This window comes from Castanea sativa, chromosome 6 (assembly GCF_040712315.1).
Source record: "Castanea sativa cultivar Marrone di Chiusa Pesio chromosome 6, ASM4071231v1".
NCBI classification, from domain to species: Eukaryota; Viridiplantae; Streptophyta; class Magnoliopsida; order Fagales; family Fagaceae; genus Castanea; species Castanea sativa.
Genome location: NC_134018.1, coordinates 26,168,239 through 26,187,007, shown reverse-complemented (window position 1 = coordinate 26,187,007; position 18,769 = coordinate 26,168,239). Strand labels below are relative to the sequence as shown.

General features: G+C 35.2%; 1 protein-coding gene and 1 pseudogene across 4 annotated transcripts; one reads left to right on the top strand and one right to left on the bottom strand.

Moving 5' to 3' along the window:
- Positions 1-5,056, top strand: LOC142638930 (uncharacterized). 4 transcript variants are annotated; one of them, XM_075813010.1, is made up of 7 exons: positions 1-113; positions 278-937; positions 2,955-3,105; positions 3,244-3,528; positions 3,614-3,782; positions 4,461-4,539; positions 4,634-5,056. In XM_075813010.1, exons 2-7 carry the CDS (start codon positions 375-377, stop codon positions 4,830-4,832), a joined length of 1,446 nt encoding a protein of 481 aa, XP_075669125.1. In that variant the 5' UTR covers positions 1-113; positions 278-374; the 3' UTR covers positions 4,833-5,056. The 4 variants fall into 4 exon arrangements, with proteins under 4 accessions (XP_075669125.1, XP_075669124.1, XP_075669123.1 ...); XM_075813009.1 differs by having other exon boundaries at positions 94-937; positions 3,614-3,770; XM_075813008.1 differs by having other exon boundaries at positions 95-937; positions 4,467-4,539.
- Positions 5,057-5,586: 530 nt separating this feature from the next.
- Positions 5,587-18,573, bottom strand: LOC142639712 (zinc finger BED domain-containing protein RICESLEEPER 2-like; annotated as a pseudogene).
- Positions 18,574-18,769: the final 196 nt, after the last annotated feature.

Sequence of the window (18,769 nt, the reverse complement as noted above, 5' to 3'; positions counted from 1 at the left end):
ATGGATTCAGTGTTTTGGCGTCTGCGTTTCTCCTTCAGCGATTTGCCTTTTTTTTTTTTTTTTTCTGCAGCAGCACGCTTCTCAGGGACAAACGGCTACTGTGAACAGTAACAGTATATATCTGACTTTTCAACTGCTTTCTGCCGTGAATAATGCATTCGTATACTGTTCACATACTCATAAATTTTATTTTCAGTTATTTTTTTATTCAAAATGGGTCTCACAATATTATTTATATATTTAAAAATTATTTTATTACAGTGTTTTCAATTTTCAGCACTAAGTTCTATCCAAACGAAGCTATAGTGACACAGATAACGAAGCATCATAAACCTGTCACAGAAACAGCTCACACTCACAAGTCACAGCTTGTGATGATGGCCACACCATTATCATCCTTCAACTTCAACCCTTCAACTTCGACTTCAACAAATACAAAACCCCATCATCAAAACCCCCATTATACTTATACCTGCTTTTTGTCAAACTCTCAAACCCAAAACCCAGACCTAAAACTCACTATCACTGGGCCTTCTAGGCTGTGTGGCCAAGTCCCCATCAGTGGTTCCAAGAACTCAGCATTGGCCATTCTGGCTGCCACCCTTTGCTGCTCAGGCACTTGTAAGCTTAACAATGTCCCCAATGTATCAGATATTCGAGATATGGCTTCCATTTTGACCTCGTTGGGTGCCCAAATCCATGTCTCTCTGTCTCAATGTGATGGCCAATACTTGGTTAACACTGATGGGATCCACTCCCTCGAGCCTTGTTCCGATGCCATTCGCAAGATTCGAGGTGGATTCTTCGTCATCGGGCCTTTGCTGGCTCGTTTCGGCGAGGCCACTGTCGCATTGCCCGGCGGCTGCGACATCGGGGCTCGCCCTGTCGACTTGTTCATTCGAGGCCTTCGTGCTCTTGGTGCTATTGTTTATGTCAGGTAGGGGTAGCTTTCTTTCTAAGCTCCTTCTCATTTTCCATTTCTTGCTTGCTTATCTCTACTCCAGTACTTCTTTTTGCTCTTTTCTTGTTTCGGTCTTGTTGATATCAATCACTACTCGATTCATTCTAGAAAGAAACAATTTGCTGACTTGTGCGACCGCCGAGTGGTCTACATTTTTTGTTTTGTGCAGCAGCCCACCACATTTCTTTGCTCATAGCACTACAAATTGGGGGCGTATAAATGCTTAGAATCATTAAATCATTATTTCAACACTATCTTGCGCGCGCGCTCTCTCTCTCTCTCACGTGTAAATACAGTTTCCTGTTAAAAATGTAACTTTCAAGTTTCAACTCAGTGGCATGCATTGTTTTAACAAGTGGAATTGAGTTTTATGCGATTTTGGCATGTTGTGTGGTTAATTGGCTATTGCACAAAATATTCCTTTTCACACTTTGGCTAAAATAAACCCCTTAACTAAGCCTATTTCTAAGTCAAACCATAGCCTTATCTATCAAATTTATGGTGCTGAAAACCCCCTTTTTTTTTTTTTTTGTATCTGATGGATTGGGTATATTAATATCTATGCTTCATTATAGTTCTAGGATTCTTTTCTTGGATTAAAATCAATTTGTTGGCAAATTATTATTTTGAGAAAGGGAAATGTGTATAGCAGATTAGCAGTTGTGAGAAATTAAGATTTAGTTTTGATGAACTTTCTTTCCAAAGATGCTTCGATTGTCAAAATTGCAGTAATGTCCATTGGATACCTTCACATAAGTGATAATAAAGTGGACGCATTTATAATATAGCCATATGGCTGTAAATAACATCACTTTTAAGTGGGTTAGTTTCTTAAGATGGCCTTGTCATGTGGAGGAACCAACATTCCTTTTCTTACATTGTCTGTCAGTGTAATTTTAAGGAATACAAAACAATGACTTGAGAGGATTAGAGTGATGGATTTCAAACTTGAATTATCTGATTATCTCACCCTTATAAGTTATAACATGGTCAATGATGTAAATTTTTTTATGGATGAGCTCAATCATTAAGTCATTATGAACATTTTTCGTTATGTCACAGTGATCATACTGCAAATTGGTTAATTTGGACACTATTTGTTTTTATGTATAATGGAGTTTGGAAAATGCAAACTAGCGTAACTGCAAAATTTAACCACAAATGCTCAAGTTAACTGGTATTGTAGGTTGTAAGGTCAATTCTCTTCTACATCTTACTTGATCTTACAGTTGGGCTCATCCAAAAAAGTTAAGAGTGGGTTGGAAGTATCACTTACTTTGGATAGAAGTTTTTCTACTCCTATTCACATGGTGGTTTTGGTATTTAAGATTTGGGGCTTAGGTGTTGTGGGTTATATAGTGAAAGGTGTGTCACTCGTCTTCTGGTATTGTGAGTGACTTATGCGGTAATTTATGCAGTAAATCTTTGGAAAACTACTAGGATTTGAACTCGTCATACATTCAAGAAAATGACTGCTAATTTTATCTAGAGAATTTTTATCTACTTCATATGATGGCTGCTACTATTCCTTATATAATAGATTTTTTGGAGAACCTCATCAACTACTTAGACGATATGTATAAAATTTCCCTTGGTTCCAAAGACTAAGCATTAATCATGCAGCGAACTGTATAATTAACATAAGGACCCAGAAGAAATAAAGACTCCAACAATCCCTTTAGCTAAGAAGGTCTCAGTTGGGGGCCATGCCAATTTTATGGTTTCGAATTCTGAACCAGATTTACGTTATGAAAATCAGATATGCCTTCTTCTATAAACCTTCCCAAACTGCTGATCATGTTCCTAATAAAATTAAAACTGAACTGGGTTCAGGCCAAAAATGAAAAGGCATTTGAAACTAAAAAAAGAAAAAAAGAGAAAGAAGAAGAAGACTTGTCAGTTAATGATAAACCTATTGTTAACAGGATCTTATTGCATTGGAACCCACTAACATGCAAAGAATCCACTAAGTATTATTTGTGCAATATTACAGGAATGGGAAAGTTCAAGCTCGTACAGAGAATGGCAGAGGATTGGTAGGGGGGAGATTCCAACTTGAATACCCCAGTGTTGGGGCAACTGAAACTCTTATGATGGCAGCATGTATGGCTGATGGAGTCACTGTACTCTCAAATGTTGCCCAAGTATGACATTAGGAATCTCACTGATTTTTCTAGATTTTGGTTATGAAGATGGTGGAACTTATTAATGAAATTAAGGTGTTGTCTAATGGAATAAATTTAAATATTGAACTGAGTTCTTGGCCCAAAATTTATCCACAGGAACCTGAGGTGGTTGATCTGGCTTGTTTTCTTATAGAGAGTGGGGCCTGTATAGAGGGAGCAGGAAGTGACCGGCTTATTATCAAGGGAAAGTGTCAATTGCACGGTGTTGAATTTACTATTTCACCTGATCGCATTGAAGCAGGCACCTTTATGCTTGCTGCAGCAATTACTCGCTCTTGCATCTCAGTGTCACGTGTCATCCCTTCCCATCTAACATGTTTGATAGACAAACTATTAACTTCTGGTTGCAAAATCAGACAGTGCAACCATGACACTTTTGAGGTATATAAAGTTTTTGTAATTTTGTTTTTGTTTATATTCTCATTTTGTTTATTGCTTGAACTATTCTAATTCATCGGCATTGTAGATTTCAGCAGCCTCTACAGATGTTAAAGATCTGCGAGCTTTTGATATTAAGACAAGCCCATTTCCTGGGTTTCCTACGGATCTTCAACCTCAAACAATGTCTCTACTGACGACATGCATCGGTTCTAGCATCATGGAGGAATGTGTATTTGACAAACGTATGGGTCATGGTATGTGGTAAATTAGTCTTCATGGTGTGGCATTAAATACTTTTTCACCAGCAGATTTATCATTTTTCTTTTTGCGAGCAAATGTTTTAAAAGGGCATTCAAACTCAAGTTCAGTTTTTCCTGCCTAGAAATGATTTTTTCAATTGAAAACTGGAATTTGTTTCTGCCAATGAGCTCTAGCTCAAATGAGTTTTCCTTCCATAAGAACTGGTGGAGGGTAAGGTTGTTGGTTCAATACCCAGTAGGTGCATTTCTAACCTACTAACCAAAAAAATAACTGGAACATGCTTCCAAGAATGTATTTCCTATAAGATTGGAGGAGCATTATGATCTAAAAATGTGTGTCTGGGAGTGCGCGTGTGTTTTGATGCTTGTCGTGCGGATGGTGTGGTGCTGCTTAGTACTTCATCTACAAAATGTGGAACCATACAGTGGTTACATTGTTACATTTTGTGTCAAACCTTTTTTCGTTTTTGTTTTTTGTTTTTTATTTTTATTTTTTTTATTTGATTAAAGATGCCTAATGAAAAGAGAGTCTAGGCAGAACAATGCTTATTATGTTTTATGCATCCTTGCCCGAAATGTTCATTCTTTTGCATGTTTCAAAAGCTAATATTATAAATACTTCAACATCTTTAATGAACTAATGTCTCATGTTTATTATCTCTTTTGGAGTAGTAAAAGAACTGCGTAAGCTTGGAGCAAGAATTCAGCTTTGTGGGAGCACTGCTCTAGTTTTTGGGAAAGATAAAGGGAGGTATATTGTCTTAAAACAATGATTGTGTAATGCTTGCCTTGTCTTGAGATATATTAGATGGTGATTCTTTTCTTTTCTTTTTTTCCTTTTGCAGTCCCTTGCGTGGTTCTCAACTAGTTGCAACTGATTTAAGAGGTGGGATGGCACTGGTATTAGCAGGATTGACAGCACAAGGAACTACAGAGATCAGTGGTGCTGCTCATATTTACAGAGGTTATGAGAATTTTGAGATGAAGTTTCAGTTTCTAGGAGCTGATATCAAAAGATTGATTCCCCTTGCATGTACATACTAGCAACCACAATACAAGCTTTCTAATTTGGAAAGTGAGGCTCATTTTCTCATTTTAATTAGTCTCGGGCTCTCATAGAGCATTTGTTAATGAGTCATTTTAGGAAAGTTTTAATATCAAGAAATATAAAAAGTTGTCATAAAAGTTAGTTACTTTTTTCTTTTTTCCATAAAAAGTATCTAAAAATGGTCTACTAATAAATGCTCTCAAGGCATTCATTAACTTTTTCATTTTAAATTTTGAAATCAATTTTATGTGGAAATTGGTTTTCCCATTACCGATTACCAATTTCCTTTGTAATATTTATCCATTTAGTTTTGCATGAGAGATATTAGGTCTTACTAGCAATAGGATCTTATTAATGTATTCCATAACATTGACTTCAGCAGCATGGACCTCTTATTATACAACGGGCCAAGCATCCTTTTTTTTATTTTTTATTTTTTATTTTTTTTTATGATCATATGCCCTGCTTCCCTTAGAAAACAAATGGTAGCCAATCCTATGTCAGTGCTGGTCCAACAACGATAGAGTTATTAACCATATATAGAGGGAAGTCCAACTAACCCCATAAGGCAGATAAGAGTTGACTTTAAGTACTCATAAGTCATAAAGTTAACCAAACTTTGCCTGTGTAGTGAATTAGATGGAGCTCACAGTTACATGTGTGACCCTGAAGATTTTTAGATAATGTCTTTGTTCATCATCACATGGTCTAGTTAATGTGTTGAAAGTATTGATATTTCCAATTTCAGAATTAAGTCTGATTATATCCATGGCTCCACCAGTACTCGAGTTGACCAACATTGTAATTGGACTTATCAATGGTAGGGTTTCCAAGCTGACAATGAACAATTAGACCATCAATCAAATTAAGTTCAATCCAAACAATTTTTCTCGCACAGCTTCTGTGCATTAATCTCTTACCAAGAAGCCTTTCAAATTAATCAATGATCGGTTCTTTGATACCCTTGTATCTACTCAATATAACTTGAGCCAAGTGAGGAACAAAGTGACCTGATATTTATATATGTTAATAAAACGTGAGTAACATCAGCTAAAACACACGTCAATACCTTTATCAAATCAATAATAGTACGTATGATTGAAAATGAACCTGTATACCTCGCTTCAGCCATATAAAAGTCCCTATATTTGTATCGTGGGAACCTTTGAAGCCACTCTGATAGAAAAGAGTAACCATCCTTGGCTAAAATGTCACAACCCCATAAGAAATCAAGAAGAGATAAAATTTAAAAGAAAATATGAAACTTTTGTTTAGCTAATATGTGGGTGAAGGATGGAATTGACACTTGTATTGTTGACTTCATAGTTCATACTTTGTTGGTGTGGGTGTGTGTTTCAAACACTTCATTCATTGTTATGATTCTCACATAGGTTAGGATGCTTTTATTGTGTTCATAAGCCATTGTTTCTCTCAGTTGATATCTTAAAATAGTCGGCCTAGTCTGGACTTGGACTTTATTCATATCACATGAGATCCAACTAATTTTTCTTTGGGTTTTTGCTTTCTCTCGTTTCGGATCTATTGGACATCTAACGTGCTCAATGACAATTTGACTGACCCGTTAGTTCTGCCCATTGGAGTTTAGCTTCATTGGTAAAAAAATTCATTATTTTCTTTTTTCCAGCTTATTGGATATTTGATGTGTTCGGTGACCGTTTGGCTGACCCATTAGATTTGTCAGTGATTGTTGGGTCTGCCGATTAGAGTTTAGCTGGTTAGCGAACTTATTATTTTATGGACAAATTTTAGTTATAAAATTGGTTGTAGCTTAAGGTTATAATATTACTCAATAAAATAAACATTACTATATAGTTTGAAAATCCAACCGTTAAATTGCATGTTCTTTACGCTCTCAATACATATGTCAAATTTTGCGTTAATCAGATATTATTTACTATATGATCTATAAGCTTATATTTAATGCATAATTTTAAATTAAAAATTTTTGTAATTTAAACAACTTATTAATAGCATAGTTATTGATATTTAATTTTCTAGAAAAATTTGCAATCATAGAGGATATAAGAAAAAGATGTTATCTAATAATAGGTTTATCAAAATTCATCTCCAATAAAAAGATATTGAGTAAGGTTGTAACTTAATACTGCAATCAATTTTGTAACTAAATTTTGTCCTTATTTTATTATTTTTTTGTGCTTATAAAACTTCTACAAGACCTCACATTGTTCACACATTCTTTCTTTGCTTCATTAGTAGAACATTTTCTGCTCTTCCTTGTTCTTCTAGTTTGATCTACTCTTCCTTAGTAGAAGACCATGTTCTGGTGTGCTCTTCCTTATTGGAAGACCAGGTCCTATTCTGCTGAACTCCTCTTGTACTGGTTTGCTCTCTCTCCCACATATTTTATTAAGTGCAGACCACACTTCATATTAAGTGCAAACCACACTTGCTAAAGGAAAGGCATAGTACTAGGGTTGTTCTTGAACCTTTGTTGTTGGGAGTGTGTTCATTGCAAAGGTCGATGCTATAATCTAATTTTGGGGGTTGATCAGCGAAGAGAGTGATAAGCATCAAGTTCTACTTTGAATGGCATGAATCAACTTTTAGGGACAACACTTTTGCGTGATTCTATAGTAACGTGAGATTGTTCCTCTCTTCCTCTTTATTTTGTTCTTGCTAATTATTTGGGATCTTATTTGTGAAATTAAAACTTGTTTTTCATTAGAGTATTTCCAACATACTTTTCATGAGACCACTGGGGAATCCAAGAAAAGTAGATTTGCATTTGCTACTTAACAAAAACTTCTCAATAATTGAATAGGTTTAGTCAAACAGAAGAACTATTGCAAAGCATCTACCTAATGCTCTGAAAATTCAATGAAATACAATGCTTGAGTATGGATTAAGAAAACCATATGATATACATATATATATATATATATATATATAGACACACACACAAAATTTATGTAAGTGTTATTTCTTAGGTTTCTCTCTTAAAATTCTGCTATATGATCATTTAACTAAACATACATTTTCATCTCATGAGGAAAAAGCCACGTAGCAGAATCTTAAAAGGGGAACTTAAGAAATAGGACCTAAGTACTATACCTAAGCGTTGCTATATATATATATATATATATATAAAAGCCTGTTAACTACCAGCTTCCATGTTTCTAAAATTCTCAGAAGCCAGATTTTGCAGATACGTGAACCACTCGTGTTCTGCACATTGATGGATTATTAGCAGTCAAGAAACAGAGATTTCGACAACAAAGCCCATGCAAACAAGAAGAGTTTAACTAATTAGTGCTAAATCTAAACTCACTGTATATCTATTGAAACAGTATCAACTTATAACAACAATTGAAGAAGCTTGCCACTATTCCACGAATAAGTTCTTCCCAGTGCCTTTGTTGAGGATCACAAACCCGGAGTAGTGAGCAAAGCTCACATTCTTGGGCAGACCTGGCGTGATTGCAATCGTATCAGCAACTGCGTGATCCCTATAAGGAGTTCCCACCACAGAAAGGGAAGAAGATATTGACACACAGCTCCTTTTTATTTATTCTTCTTTTCAATTTTTAGAATGGGAGATGCTGATGAAGTCAAAAGAAGTAGTCCTTTCCTAATTTTAGTAAATGTCTATGAGTCCTTATATTCTGTTATATTTCATTATTTCTACATACCCCCCGACTCCCCTTTTTTCTTTTTTTCTTTTTTTCTTTAGTTGTCAAACTTTTATTGATTTCTTTCTTTATGTGAAACTCCTAAGTCCTAACCTCTCCTCTCCTCTATTGATAGAAGGTGAGACGAGTGGCAACAATGGGAAGCAAGGAAAAGAAAGGGGAAGAAAGAAAGGCGTAGATACTAGATAGAAAGGGAAGTTAACTGCTGAAAGTGAAACTATGTTTAAGAGTTCATAAAAAAAAAAATATATATATATATATATATATATATATAAAATAAATCAAAAAGAAATACGTACAATAGAATATGGTTTATATTTATTTATGTGTATTTATGAGTTAATAACAAAATGAATGGAGTAAGTATAGCAAAAAAAGAAAATGAATGGAAATAAATAAAATATAATTTACTATTATGACTTTCATTTTCTTTTTCTTCTCAAAATAGGTTTAAAGTCAATATTTCATCTGGATAAGTCATAAATGTTCTTTTCAACTTTGAGAGGAATTTTCCCAAGAATAGAATGGAAAAAAAAAAAAAAAAAGGAAAGAGAATTCTATATTAATCATTCTATTTCTTCTTTGTCCAATTCCCAAATAAGGGAATACAATGCATAAAATATTTTTTAAAAGTTCATTTTACTTTTAGTCTCTCTTAAATAAGTTAAGTGTTTCCTCTAAAAAAGAAAAAGAAAAAAAGAGAAAGAGTTGAGTCATGAGTGTTACCACTTAGTTATAGGCAAACAAGCTTTGGTAATGACAATGTGGTGGGTGGGATATAGCCCAATAATAAAAAAATCTCTGTGAGTTTCATTTATGAAGCTTGTGAATATATAATTGGGTAAATTCTAAAGACTACCATGAGGTTTGGATTAATACTAACTAGGTCAAAAACTTCTCAAAACTAACCAATTTAGTACCTAAAAGACAACTTTGTCCCTCAAATAGCTAAATGTTGTTACTTATCTCTTCTAAGTCTCTTCTCTATTGTCCCTCTCTCTCACCGAACCATGCCACCTGCAAAACCCATAAGCCTTCACCGACGTCAACAACTCCATTGAACAACCATTACAGCTAAAGGTCAGTTTAGTATCAACTCTCTCTCTCTCTCTCTCTCTCTCTCTCTCTCTCTCCACCCAAAAACATTAACATCAACAACAACCCACCACTACCACCACCTCCAACCCAATGCAACAACAAAAGGATAAAAAGGAAAAGAAAAAAGAAAACTACTGAATGTTTGAAACAGTGTTCGCTAGCCACCCCAAAGTCAAACCCATCACCATCACAAACCCTCACCTATATCCACTAACCACATCAAACATTTCTTGAAACACATCACAGACCTACGCTCATGACCACCCAAATCAAAACAATCCAAAAACCCAGGGCAAACCATACCAAATCCATGACCACCCAAGCTACACGGCGACCACAAATCTTAATGGTCACCTACCAAAATTCAAATCCAAACCACAAGCACTAGACTCGAAGACATTCTTTCAACCATAATTTACTAGAAACAACAAAATACAAATCAAAATAGCAAACCCATATATCTACAAACAGTATGCCCAAAATCCCATTTTTCAAACCCATACCCAAGGAAATCGATGGGTTTGCTATTTTGATTTGATTGTATGGCCATACTGTTTCACACCCAAATTTAGAGAGGGAAAGAGGATTATGGGTTTCGCTGATGACCAGGGTTCAGTGAGAGAGAAAGAGAAGAGATGGAGATAAGTAATGGCGTTAGCTATTGAGGGACAAAGTTGTCTTTTAGGAACTAAGTTGGTTAGTTTTAAGAAGTCTTGGACCTAGTTAGTATTAGCTCAAATCTTAGGGTAGTTGTTTAGAATTTAACTATATATAATAATTAGTGTATCATAAGTCAAAGAGAATGATAGGTTTTAAAGGTGGAATAATGATCCTCTATATTTGAAATGGATCCATTTTAAGATTCAAGTAGTATAAATTTAAATGTGTATTAAATATCATGTCATCTAAAAATTTTAAATGACATGGCAAAATACCTAGTGAAACGGAAAGGAGAGTATAGGAGAAGCTTGTGAATTTAGAACCCTATAGAACATAAAAGAATTACATAAACATAATAATGTTTGGAACATACGATAAATATGTAAATGGACCAGTCAACTCAATTCTAGTGTAGAATCAAGTAAAACCTTTTAAGTATGAATTAGGGGTGTACACGGTTCGGTTCGGTCGGTTTTGGAGAGAATTTTTGCATCACACCTATAGGGTGCGGTTTCACCCTATGCTTAACTGCACTTCACTTTTGGAAGATAAAATCCGGTCTACACAAGGTGCGGTTAATCTTAGCGGTGCGGTGCGGTTTGTTCGGTTATATGGGCTGAATTTTTAAAAATTACTATTCTAAGCTTTGGGCTTTTAGGCCTTTAAGAAATAGCATTTTGAGCCCATTTTGACTTCTTTTTAACTAAGCCTTTCTTTATCAAGTTTCAACCACAAGAAGACAACTCCAAATCTGTCACCAGACTCATAACATTCCAAATCAAATACACATTTATAGAGTATCAAGTCTCAACTATAATATAACTTAAATTCAACCTGTCAAATTAAACATGTGTTTATTAAACACATTAACACATATTAATAAATCTAAACTTGTCACAACATTCTAAATCAAACACACAATCATAAAGTATCAAGTCTCAACCATAACAAGAGAATTCTAGCATGACAGCAAATTAACATTAATATTTCTATAATAGTAATCACATTAAATATAAGCAGTCACACAATCTCAAGGAGGAGTAATAGTGCAGCATTACAAAATAGTCAAGTAGTGCTTGAGAAGCACTATACAAATATACATAATGGATGTTGGACCAGAATATACAATTGGTTCACTACACAACTAAATATTTTTCACAAAAAATGGAGGCAGTCTAGTCTACTAAGACTAATAGTCTAATAATTTTCAAGTGTGTTCAATGCTTGTGATGTCATGTGTGCATCTAGTAAACAAAAATAAAGGATAGAGCAGCAAAGAAGCATCAAGCCAGCAACCAGCAGGAGCCCAAGCACCCAAACGCTCCTAATTTGGTCCTCTTCATGATTAAGTCAGCAATTCAACCACAAATAATTTCTGCAATCAACCAGCCAACAACTCCAACTCCAAGTCATCATATACAAAAGACTAGATCCCAACAATGTCAATCCAAAACAAAAAAAAATGATAAGCAGAAAGTAAAAAGCAATACATGACAATTAACACCATTACAAACAGCAGCCAATAAGCATAAGCAAATTACATAAAAATTTTAAGTTACCTTAGGTAGCTAAGTCCAAAAAACAACCCCACTTTCCAAATCAGTTTAAAACATAATCTGTACCCATAGTGGGTTTTGGTGCAAGCTCTAAAAGGAAAACAAAATTGTATATAAGTAATAACTCATAAATAAATAAATAACAAAAAAAAAATACAAGAGAATTTATAAATAACAAAAGTAGAAAAAAATTTAGAAAAGAACATAAACACATTACCTAATTCAAGTTCATAGTTTTCCACTTCATCCATTGCCTCTCGTAGGTTAATTGGTTCAGTTGAATCCTTGGACCTCAACCAATTTTGTGTACAAATCAAAGCTTCAACAGTATTGGGAGACAATAAGCTACAAAAAAGGACCCAAGACATGACCCCCTGTGCTAAATGCAGATTTTGATGCAATGGTAGAGACGGGAATTGCCAAAACATCACAGGCAACTTAAGAAAGGATCCTATATCTTGAAGAATTCACCCTCCACCAATCAAGAATATCAAAGCCTTCCATCTCCGGATCTATACTAGCTTTTAACAAGTATCTGTCCAATTCAGATTTGCATTCTACACTACACTCATTTACTAAGTGCAGTTTGTATATGTTATTGTACCTCTTCATCCTCTCTTCTGCACTACCAAAGCCACTTAGCATGGAGGACATGGCTGCAACATCACTACTACCAAACTCACTAGTCCCACTAGCATTAGCTCCACATGGGGTCCATTGCTCCACTATAGTGCTTATACAATCTATTCAAAGTTTCCCGAACTCATCAGCCTTCTCCTTGTCATACCATTGCTTAAATCAAAACTTCACATATTTCAATTTATATCTAGGATCAACCACAGCAGCCACAAACAACATTAGATTTATCCTATCAACACTTCCCCAATAATTATCATACTTCAATTTCATTCTGATGTAAATGCACTTTTAGTCCCTACATTTTGCATTTTTTCCATTATGGTCCCTACATTTTCATTTCACCACTTTTAGTCCTAAATCAGTTAATGCGTTCAATTTTAGTCATTACCGTTACTCACTTAACAGAAATTGCTAATGTGACAAACAGAGTGCACTATTGGCACATTAAATAATGACGTGGCCAATAAAATAATATTAAAACTGCTACGTCAGCATAAAATAATGATTTAAAAAGACACATAAGCATCCACATCAACTTTTGATTTTGAAAATTAATTTATCTATTTTAACAAAATAAAAAATGAAAAAAACAAAATTAGAACCTAAAATACATGAATTTAGATCTGCCATCCTTTTCATCAAAAAGACAGAAGAGCACAAACCCAAAAATCATCAAAAAGACAGAAGAGCACAAACCCAAAAAAAAAAAAATCATACAAGCCTAGAGAATCAAACATAAGAACACAAGAAAATCAAACCCAGAAAAATCATAAATGAATATTGTATAAACAAAATCAATCCATTTATGTATATATACAAAAACCAAATTATCCAAAACAAAATCAATCCACATATACCAACACAAACCCAGCTCAACCATACCAACACAAAGCAAAATTAAAATTAAAATAAGAACACAAACCCAGATTAAACATAAGAACACAAACTCAGATTTTCTAGGATTTTCTTACCCTTTCTTGTCAACCAAACACAAACACAAACTGATCTCCAACAAGAACACCAAAACATCTCAAACCTAGCAATCAACGATCAACAAACCCACCCCACGACCCACTCCAACAACAAACCCACCCTTCGATCCACCATCGGACCCAACTGACCACTGCTTCACAACCCTTGACCACCACCATCGATTTTTGTTTCACAACTACCACCACACCAATCTCAGCCTCTCTCTAAACCCAGATTAAAACTATGGAAGATTGTGGAGAGGGGAGGAAACAAGGAGGAGCGAGCAGAAAGGGGAATCAGGGAGGGAGAGACACCGGTCTGAGACAGAGAGACCCACCGAGATAAAAAGACATTGATCTGAGCAATAGAGAGAAAGCAAAGCACCAATCTGAGCGAGGAGCTTGAGGCATTTGGGTTTGGGTTTGGGTTTTTCTGGGTTTGTGTTCATGTGATTGAATATTTTGGTTTTGTGCTCTTTCTTGTTCATGTTTGAGATGAGACCAAATCTGAATTCATGTGTATTTTAGGTTCTAATTTTTTTTTTCATTTTTTTTTGTTAAAATAGATAAATTAATTTTCAAAATCAAAAGTTGATGTGGATGCTTATGTGTCTTTTTTAATCATTATTTTATGCTGACGTGACATTTTTAATATTATTTTATTGGCCACGTTAGTATTTAATGTGCTAATAGTGCACTCTGTTTGCCACATCAGTAATTTCTGTTAAGTGAGTAACGGTAAGGACCAAAATGGAACGCGTTAATTGATTTAGGAACTAAAAGTGGTGAAATGAAAATGTAAGGACCAAAATGGAACAGATGCAAAATGTAGGGACTAAAAGTGCATTTACGCCTTTCATTCTTTGTGCCATACCCTTTAACAAAGGATCACCCCTACCATTACACAATTGATTTAATTGGTCTTGAAGACTAACAAGCTCATAGAAATACACATTAGTAGTCATAAACAAGGAACCGGAAAATCTTAAGGTTGCCTCATAGAACATACCCAGAAACTTTATAAAAAGTCTTGCATTTTCCCAATCTAAAAACTGAGGGGGACCACTAGATGGATCCTTAAAATAACGAAGGAAATGCCCATCATCTTCCTCCATCCTTTCAAATGCAGCCACAAACTTTTGTGCACTTTCTAACATCAAGTAAGTTGAATTCCAACTAGTAGACACATCAAGGCACAACAAACTTTTGCTTTGAATTTTTTCTTTTTCAACACATGCCTTAAACTTCTCAAATCTATTAGGAGAGGATTTCACATACCTCACTACATTACGAACCTTAACGATTGACTCATTAAGGTCCTTTAGCCCATCTTGCACAATTAAATTCAAAATATGGGCACAACAACAACGCGTATGAAGGAACTCACAACCCAAGAGGCAACTCACCCTATCCTTTATTTTCCTCCTAAGATATTCTATGGCCACATCATTTGAACTTGCATTATCAACAGTTATTGTAAAAATATGATCAATCCCCAATTGAAGCAAACAAGACTCAACCACCCTACCAATGGTCTCACCCTTATGATCAGGTACTAGGCAGAAATTCAAAATATTTTTATGATAAACCCAATCAACATCAATATAATATGCAGTCAAACAAAGGTAATTAAGGTTTTGGATTGAAGTCCAAGTATCAGTTGTCAAACACACTCTTTGACCAGCCATTAAAACCTTTCTCAAACTCTCCTTCTCCCTAATGTAAAGTCTAAGACAATCCTTTGTAACAGTAACCCGAGAGGGAATTTCAAACCTTGGCTCTACCACTGCCATAAAATCAATGAACCCGCCATGCTCAACAAACCTAAAAGGTAGTTCATCAACAATTATCATTTTAGCCAAGGCCATTAAGGTCTTTCCACACTAAACTTCCTCAACACTAGCTCATTACCACCCTCTCCCTCCCTTTTTTTTTTTTTTACTTTGGTAACTCAAAGTGGTTTGACCTTTATCATGCCTATATGGGTATTTCTTACAACCAGATCTTATATGGGACCACATGGCAGAAGTTCCATTTCTTTTTGGGTGACAATTATAACTCTTTTGACAATTGTTGCACTGTGACTTAGGGTAAAGGGGGTCACATCCCTCTATTTTAGAGAAATGGTCTCATATCTTAGAAGGCTCTTTACCACCATTAATAGTAGCTTGTTGAGTTTCTACTTGTGTTTGAGGGGGTGCAGCACCTGATGCTAGAATGGGAGATTGTGTATTTGGTTGATTAGCCTCAGCACATGAACTAGGAGTAGACTCAGTAGGGGGGGGTGGAAGAAGAAGCAACCATGATCTAATTACATCAATATAAATAACAATCACATATACATAGTTATTAAGGAATCAACAACAAATAAATAATGCAAGCAACCTTTAACTTAAACACGTAGTCATACACTAATTTCAATAAAATATTAGTAAACAAAAACTATACAAGCAGCTTTCTCAGTGCTAAAATCACAACAACAAGATAATCAACTAAAATCACAACATATTAGCATGATATAATAAACTAAAATCACAACAATATGATTAATCAATAAGATGATCAAAAAATAAATTTACAATCTTTGAACCCTAGAAACAAAACCAAATAGCAACAACATGAGTGAACCTTAAAAAAATACACTATAACTAAAAGAAAAATCAAACACAAACATGAAAGTTCGACACAACATGGTGAACTGAAAACAAAATAAAAAATAATCCTTAAAAAAAAATCAAACAAAAAAGAAAAAAAAAAGTGAACTTAAAACAAATATAAATAGTATGAGAAAATACCCAGGAACTATTTAAGCCTTTGAGATTTATTCCTTTACTAAGCTGAAGCTGAATCTTTTAAATTACCTTTGAAATTACAAGATAAATTACAAAAAAAAAAAAATCAACAAGAAACATTTAGTGACCATAAAATAAAGCTAAAACAAAGTAAGGGTTAGGGTTACCAAAGACAAAAGTACATAGTAGCAGAGCCACGGTGGAGAACGGAAATGAAAAGGAGATTGACTAGCTTAGGTATTAGGAATTTCGTGAGACATTGAGGGGAAAGTCTTTCTTTGTAAGAGAGTGAGACTGAGAATCAGAGATCAGTCTTGAGAGTAAGACTGAGAGCTTGAGTTCTTAAATAGTGGAAGGTTAGGTCGGAGCCTAAGATTGAGAATTTGAGAGGGAAAAACTATTGTTTGTTCGACGGGATTAGGGTATGGAAAAAAAATTATGTGGCTGAGTGCAAAAGAGAAGAGAAAAATGGTTGGTGGGAGCTTGAAAATCTGAGATTGAGAGGGAAACACTACTAATTGTTCGGCGGGATTAGGGTTTGGAAGAAACATTATGTGGCTGAGAGCAAAAAAGGAGAGAAAAATGGTTAGGTGAGAGCCTGAGATTCTGAGATTGAGAGGGAAAAACTAATTTTTGTTCGGCGGGATTAGGATTTGGAAGAGAAATGAAGGTAGCTGATGACTGAGTTCTAACTTCTAATTTTGAGAAGCGAGTGTGAGACTTGAGAGTAGCAAAAGTCTAAAGAGTGAAGAGGAGAAATGAGAGTAAAGATGAGAAATGACTAATGACAGTAGCTAAGTAGGAAACAACTCAAGAGAAAAGATGTGTGTGGCTGAGATCAAAAGAGAAAAAAATATATATATCTTGCACAGTGATTGACTCAAACAGTGACAAGCATCGTTTTTTATTTTTTTTAATATATATTTTTTTTCAAAAAACGCAAGTGGCATGATTGTAACCCACTAACCCATACGGCCATATAGCATTTTTTATATTTTTTTAATATATTTTTTTTCAAAAAATGCAAGCAGGAGACACTAGAGTTACTTAGACAAGACCACTCAGACTATTTCTCCAAACACATGTTTTTGGACTGAGAAAAGTAGCTCACACACGTTAACTTCCTTTTTAATTCAAAATTTCTTTTTGATAAGGATTTTAGGCCTATACATTCATGGATAAGAATTCTTTTTTTTTTTTTGACAAGAACGACCTTGTTCATGGATGAATGTTAGGCCTCTTTTTCTTCTTATTCATATATATATATAACATGCTCAATCGGGTCGGTTCGCTCTTCGTCGGTGTGCACATCCCAGCGCCGATGGCCACACTGGTCCAACGTCGACATTGAAGATCTACCGCCGACCACCATGCCCGATACCTTCGGCGAAGCCCTGAGGGGGGTGGGGCGGTGCGGTCAAACCGGTTTTGTTGGTGCTAGTATATCCTTGAACAGTCCTAGTATGAATAGTTAGCAATCTCATTAGCAAAATTGGGTCAAATGTAATGTAAAGAGAGAAAAGAGATAAGTAATAGCGTTAGCTATTTAGGGACAAAGTTGTCTTTTAGAAACTAAGTTGGTTAGTTTTAAGAAGTCTTGGACCTAGTTAGTATTAGCCCAAACCTTAGGGTAGTTGTCTAGAATTTAACTATATATAATAAGAGCATTCACAGCAGTAGAGCTAAAAATTTAGCACCACAAAAAGTTACTTTAGAGCATCCACAATGGTGGAGCTAAAAATTTAGTTTTTTAACTCCACAAAAAGTTATTTTATCTATTTTACCTGTTCACTTTACAAAACATGATGCAGCAGTAGATTTATTATAACTTTCAATACAATAAAATAATATAAACATCACAATAAAATAGTATATCTACTACGATAAAAATAATATATCTACTACAATAAACAACAATCACAACCACCCGCAACCGCTACCACAGCCACTATCACTGCTGCCGCTACCTACTCTTCCATCGTCCCCACCACTGCAATGATATTTTTTTACCATTTCAATTTTTTTTTTTTTTTTGAGAAAATTAACCACTTCAATTAATTTTTTTTTTAATATTTTTCTTTATTATTTTGAATTATCTCTTTCTCTCTCTTCCTCTTCCTCTCTGTCTCTTTCTCTTTCTCTAAACCAAGATGAACCAACAAACTTCTCAACTCAGCAAACCCACTGTCACCTAAACCCCTACATCACAACCTAGCCATAGCCACCTCCAAATACCCCCCTCCAAATCGTCGAGACCCGCATCTCGGTTGAGTCGCACTGCGTGTTTTGCAAGGAACAATTCCAACTCGAATCTGAGGCTCATGAAATGCCTTACCCGGTTTGCCGACATGAGTTGCCGAGCGAGAGAGAGCGAAGCCGAAACGAGAGCGAGGTTCAGATTGCGATTGAGGCGGAGGAGATGGTGGGATTGACGATTTGGAGGTTACCGGGAGGTGGGTTTGTGGGTTGTGCCATGGGTTTGTGATCTTTCTCTCTCTACTCTAACTGATATGTCATGGGTTTGTGATCTTTCTCTCTACTCTAAC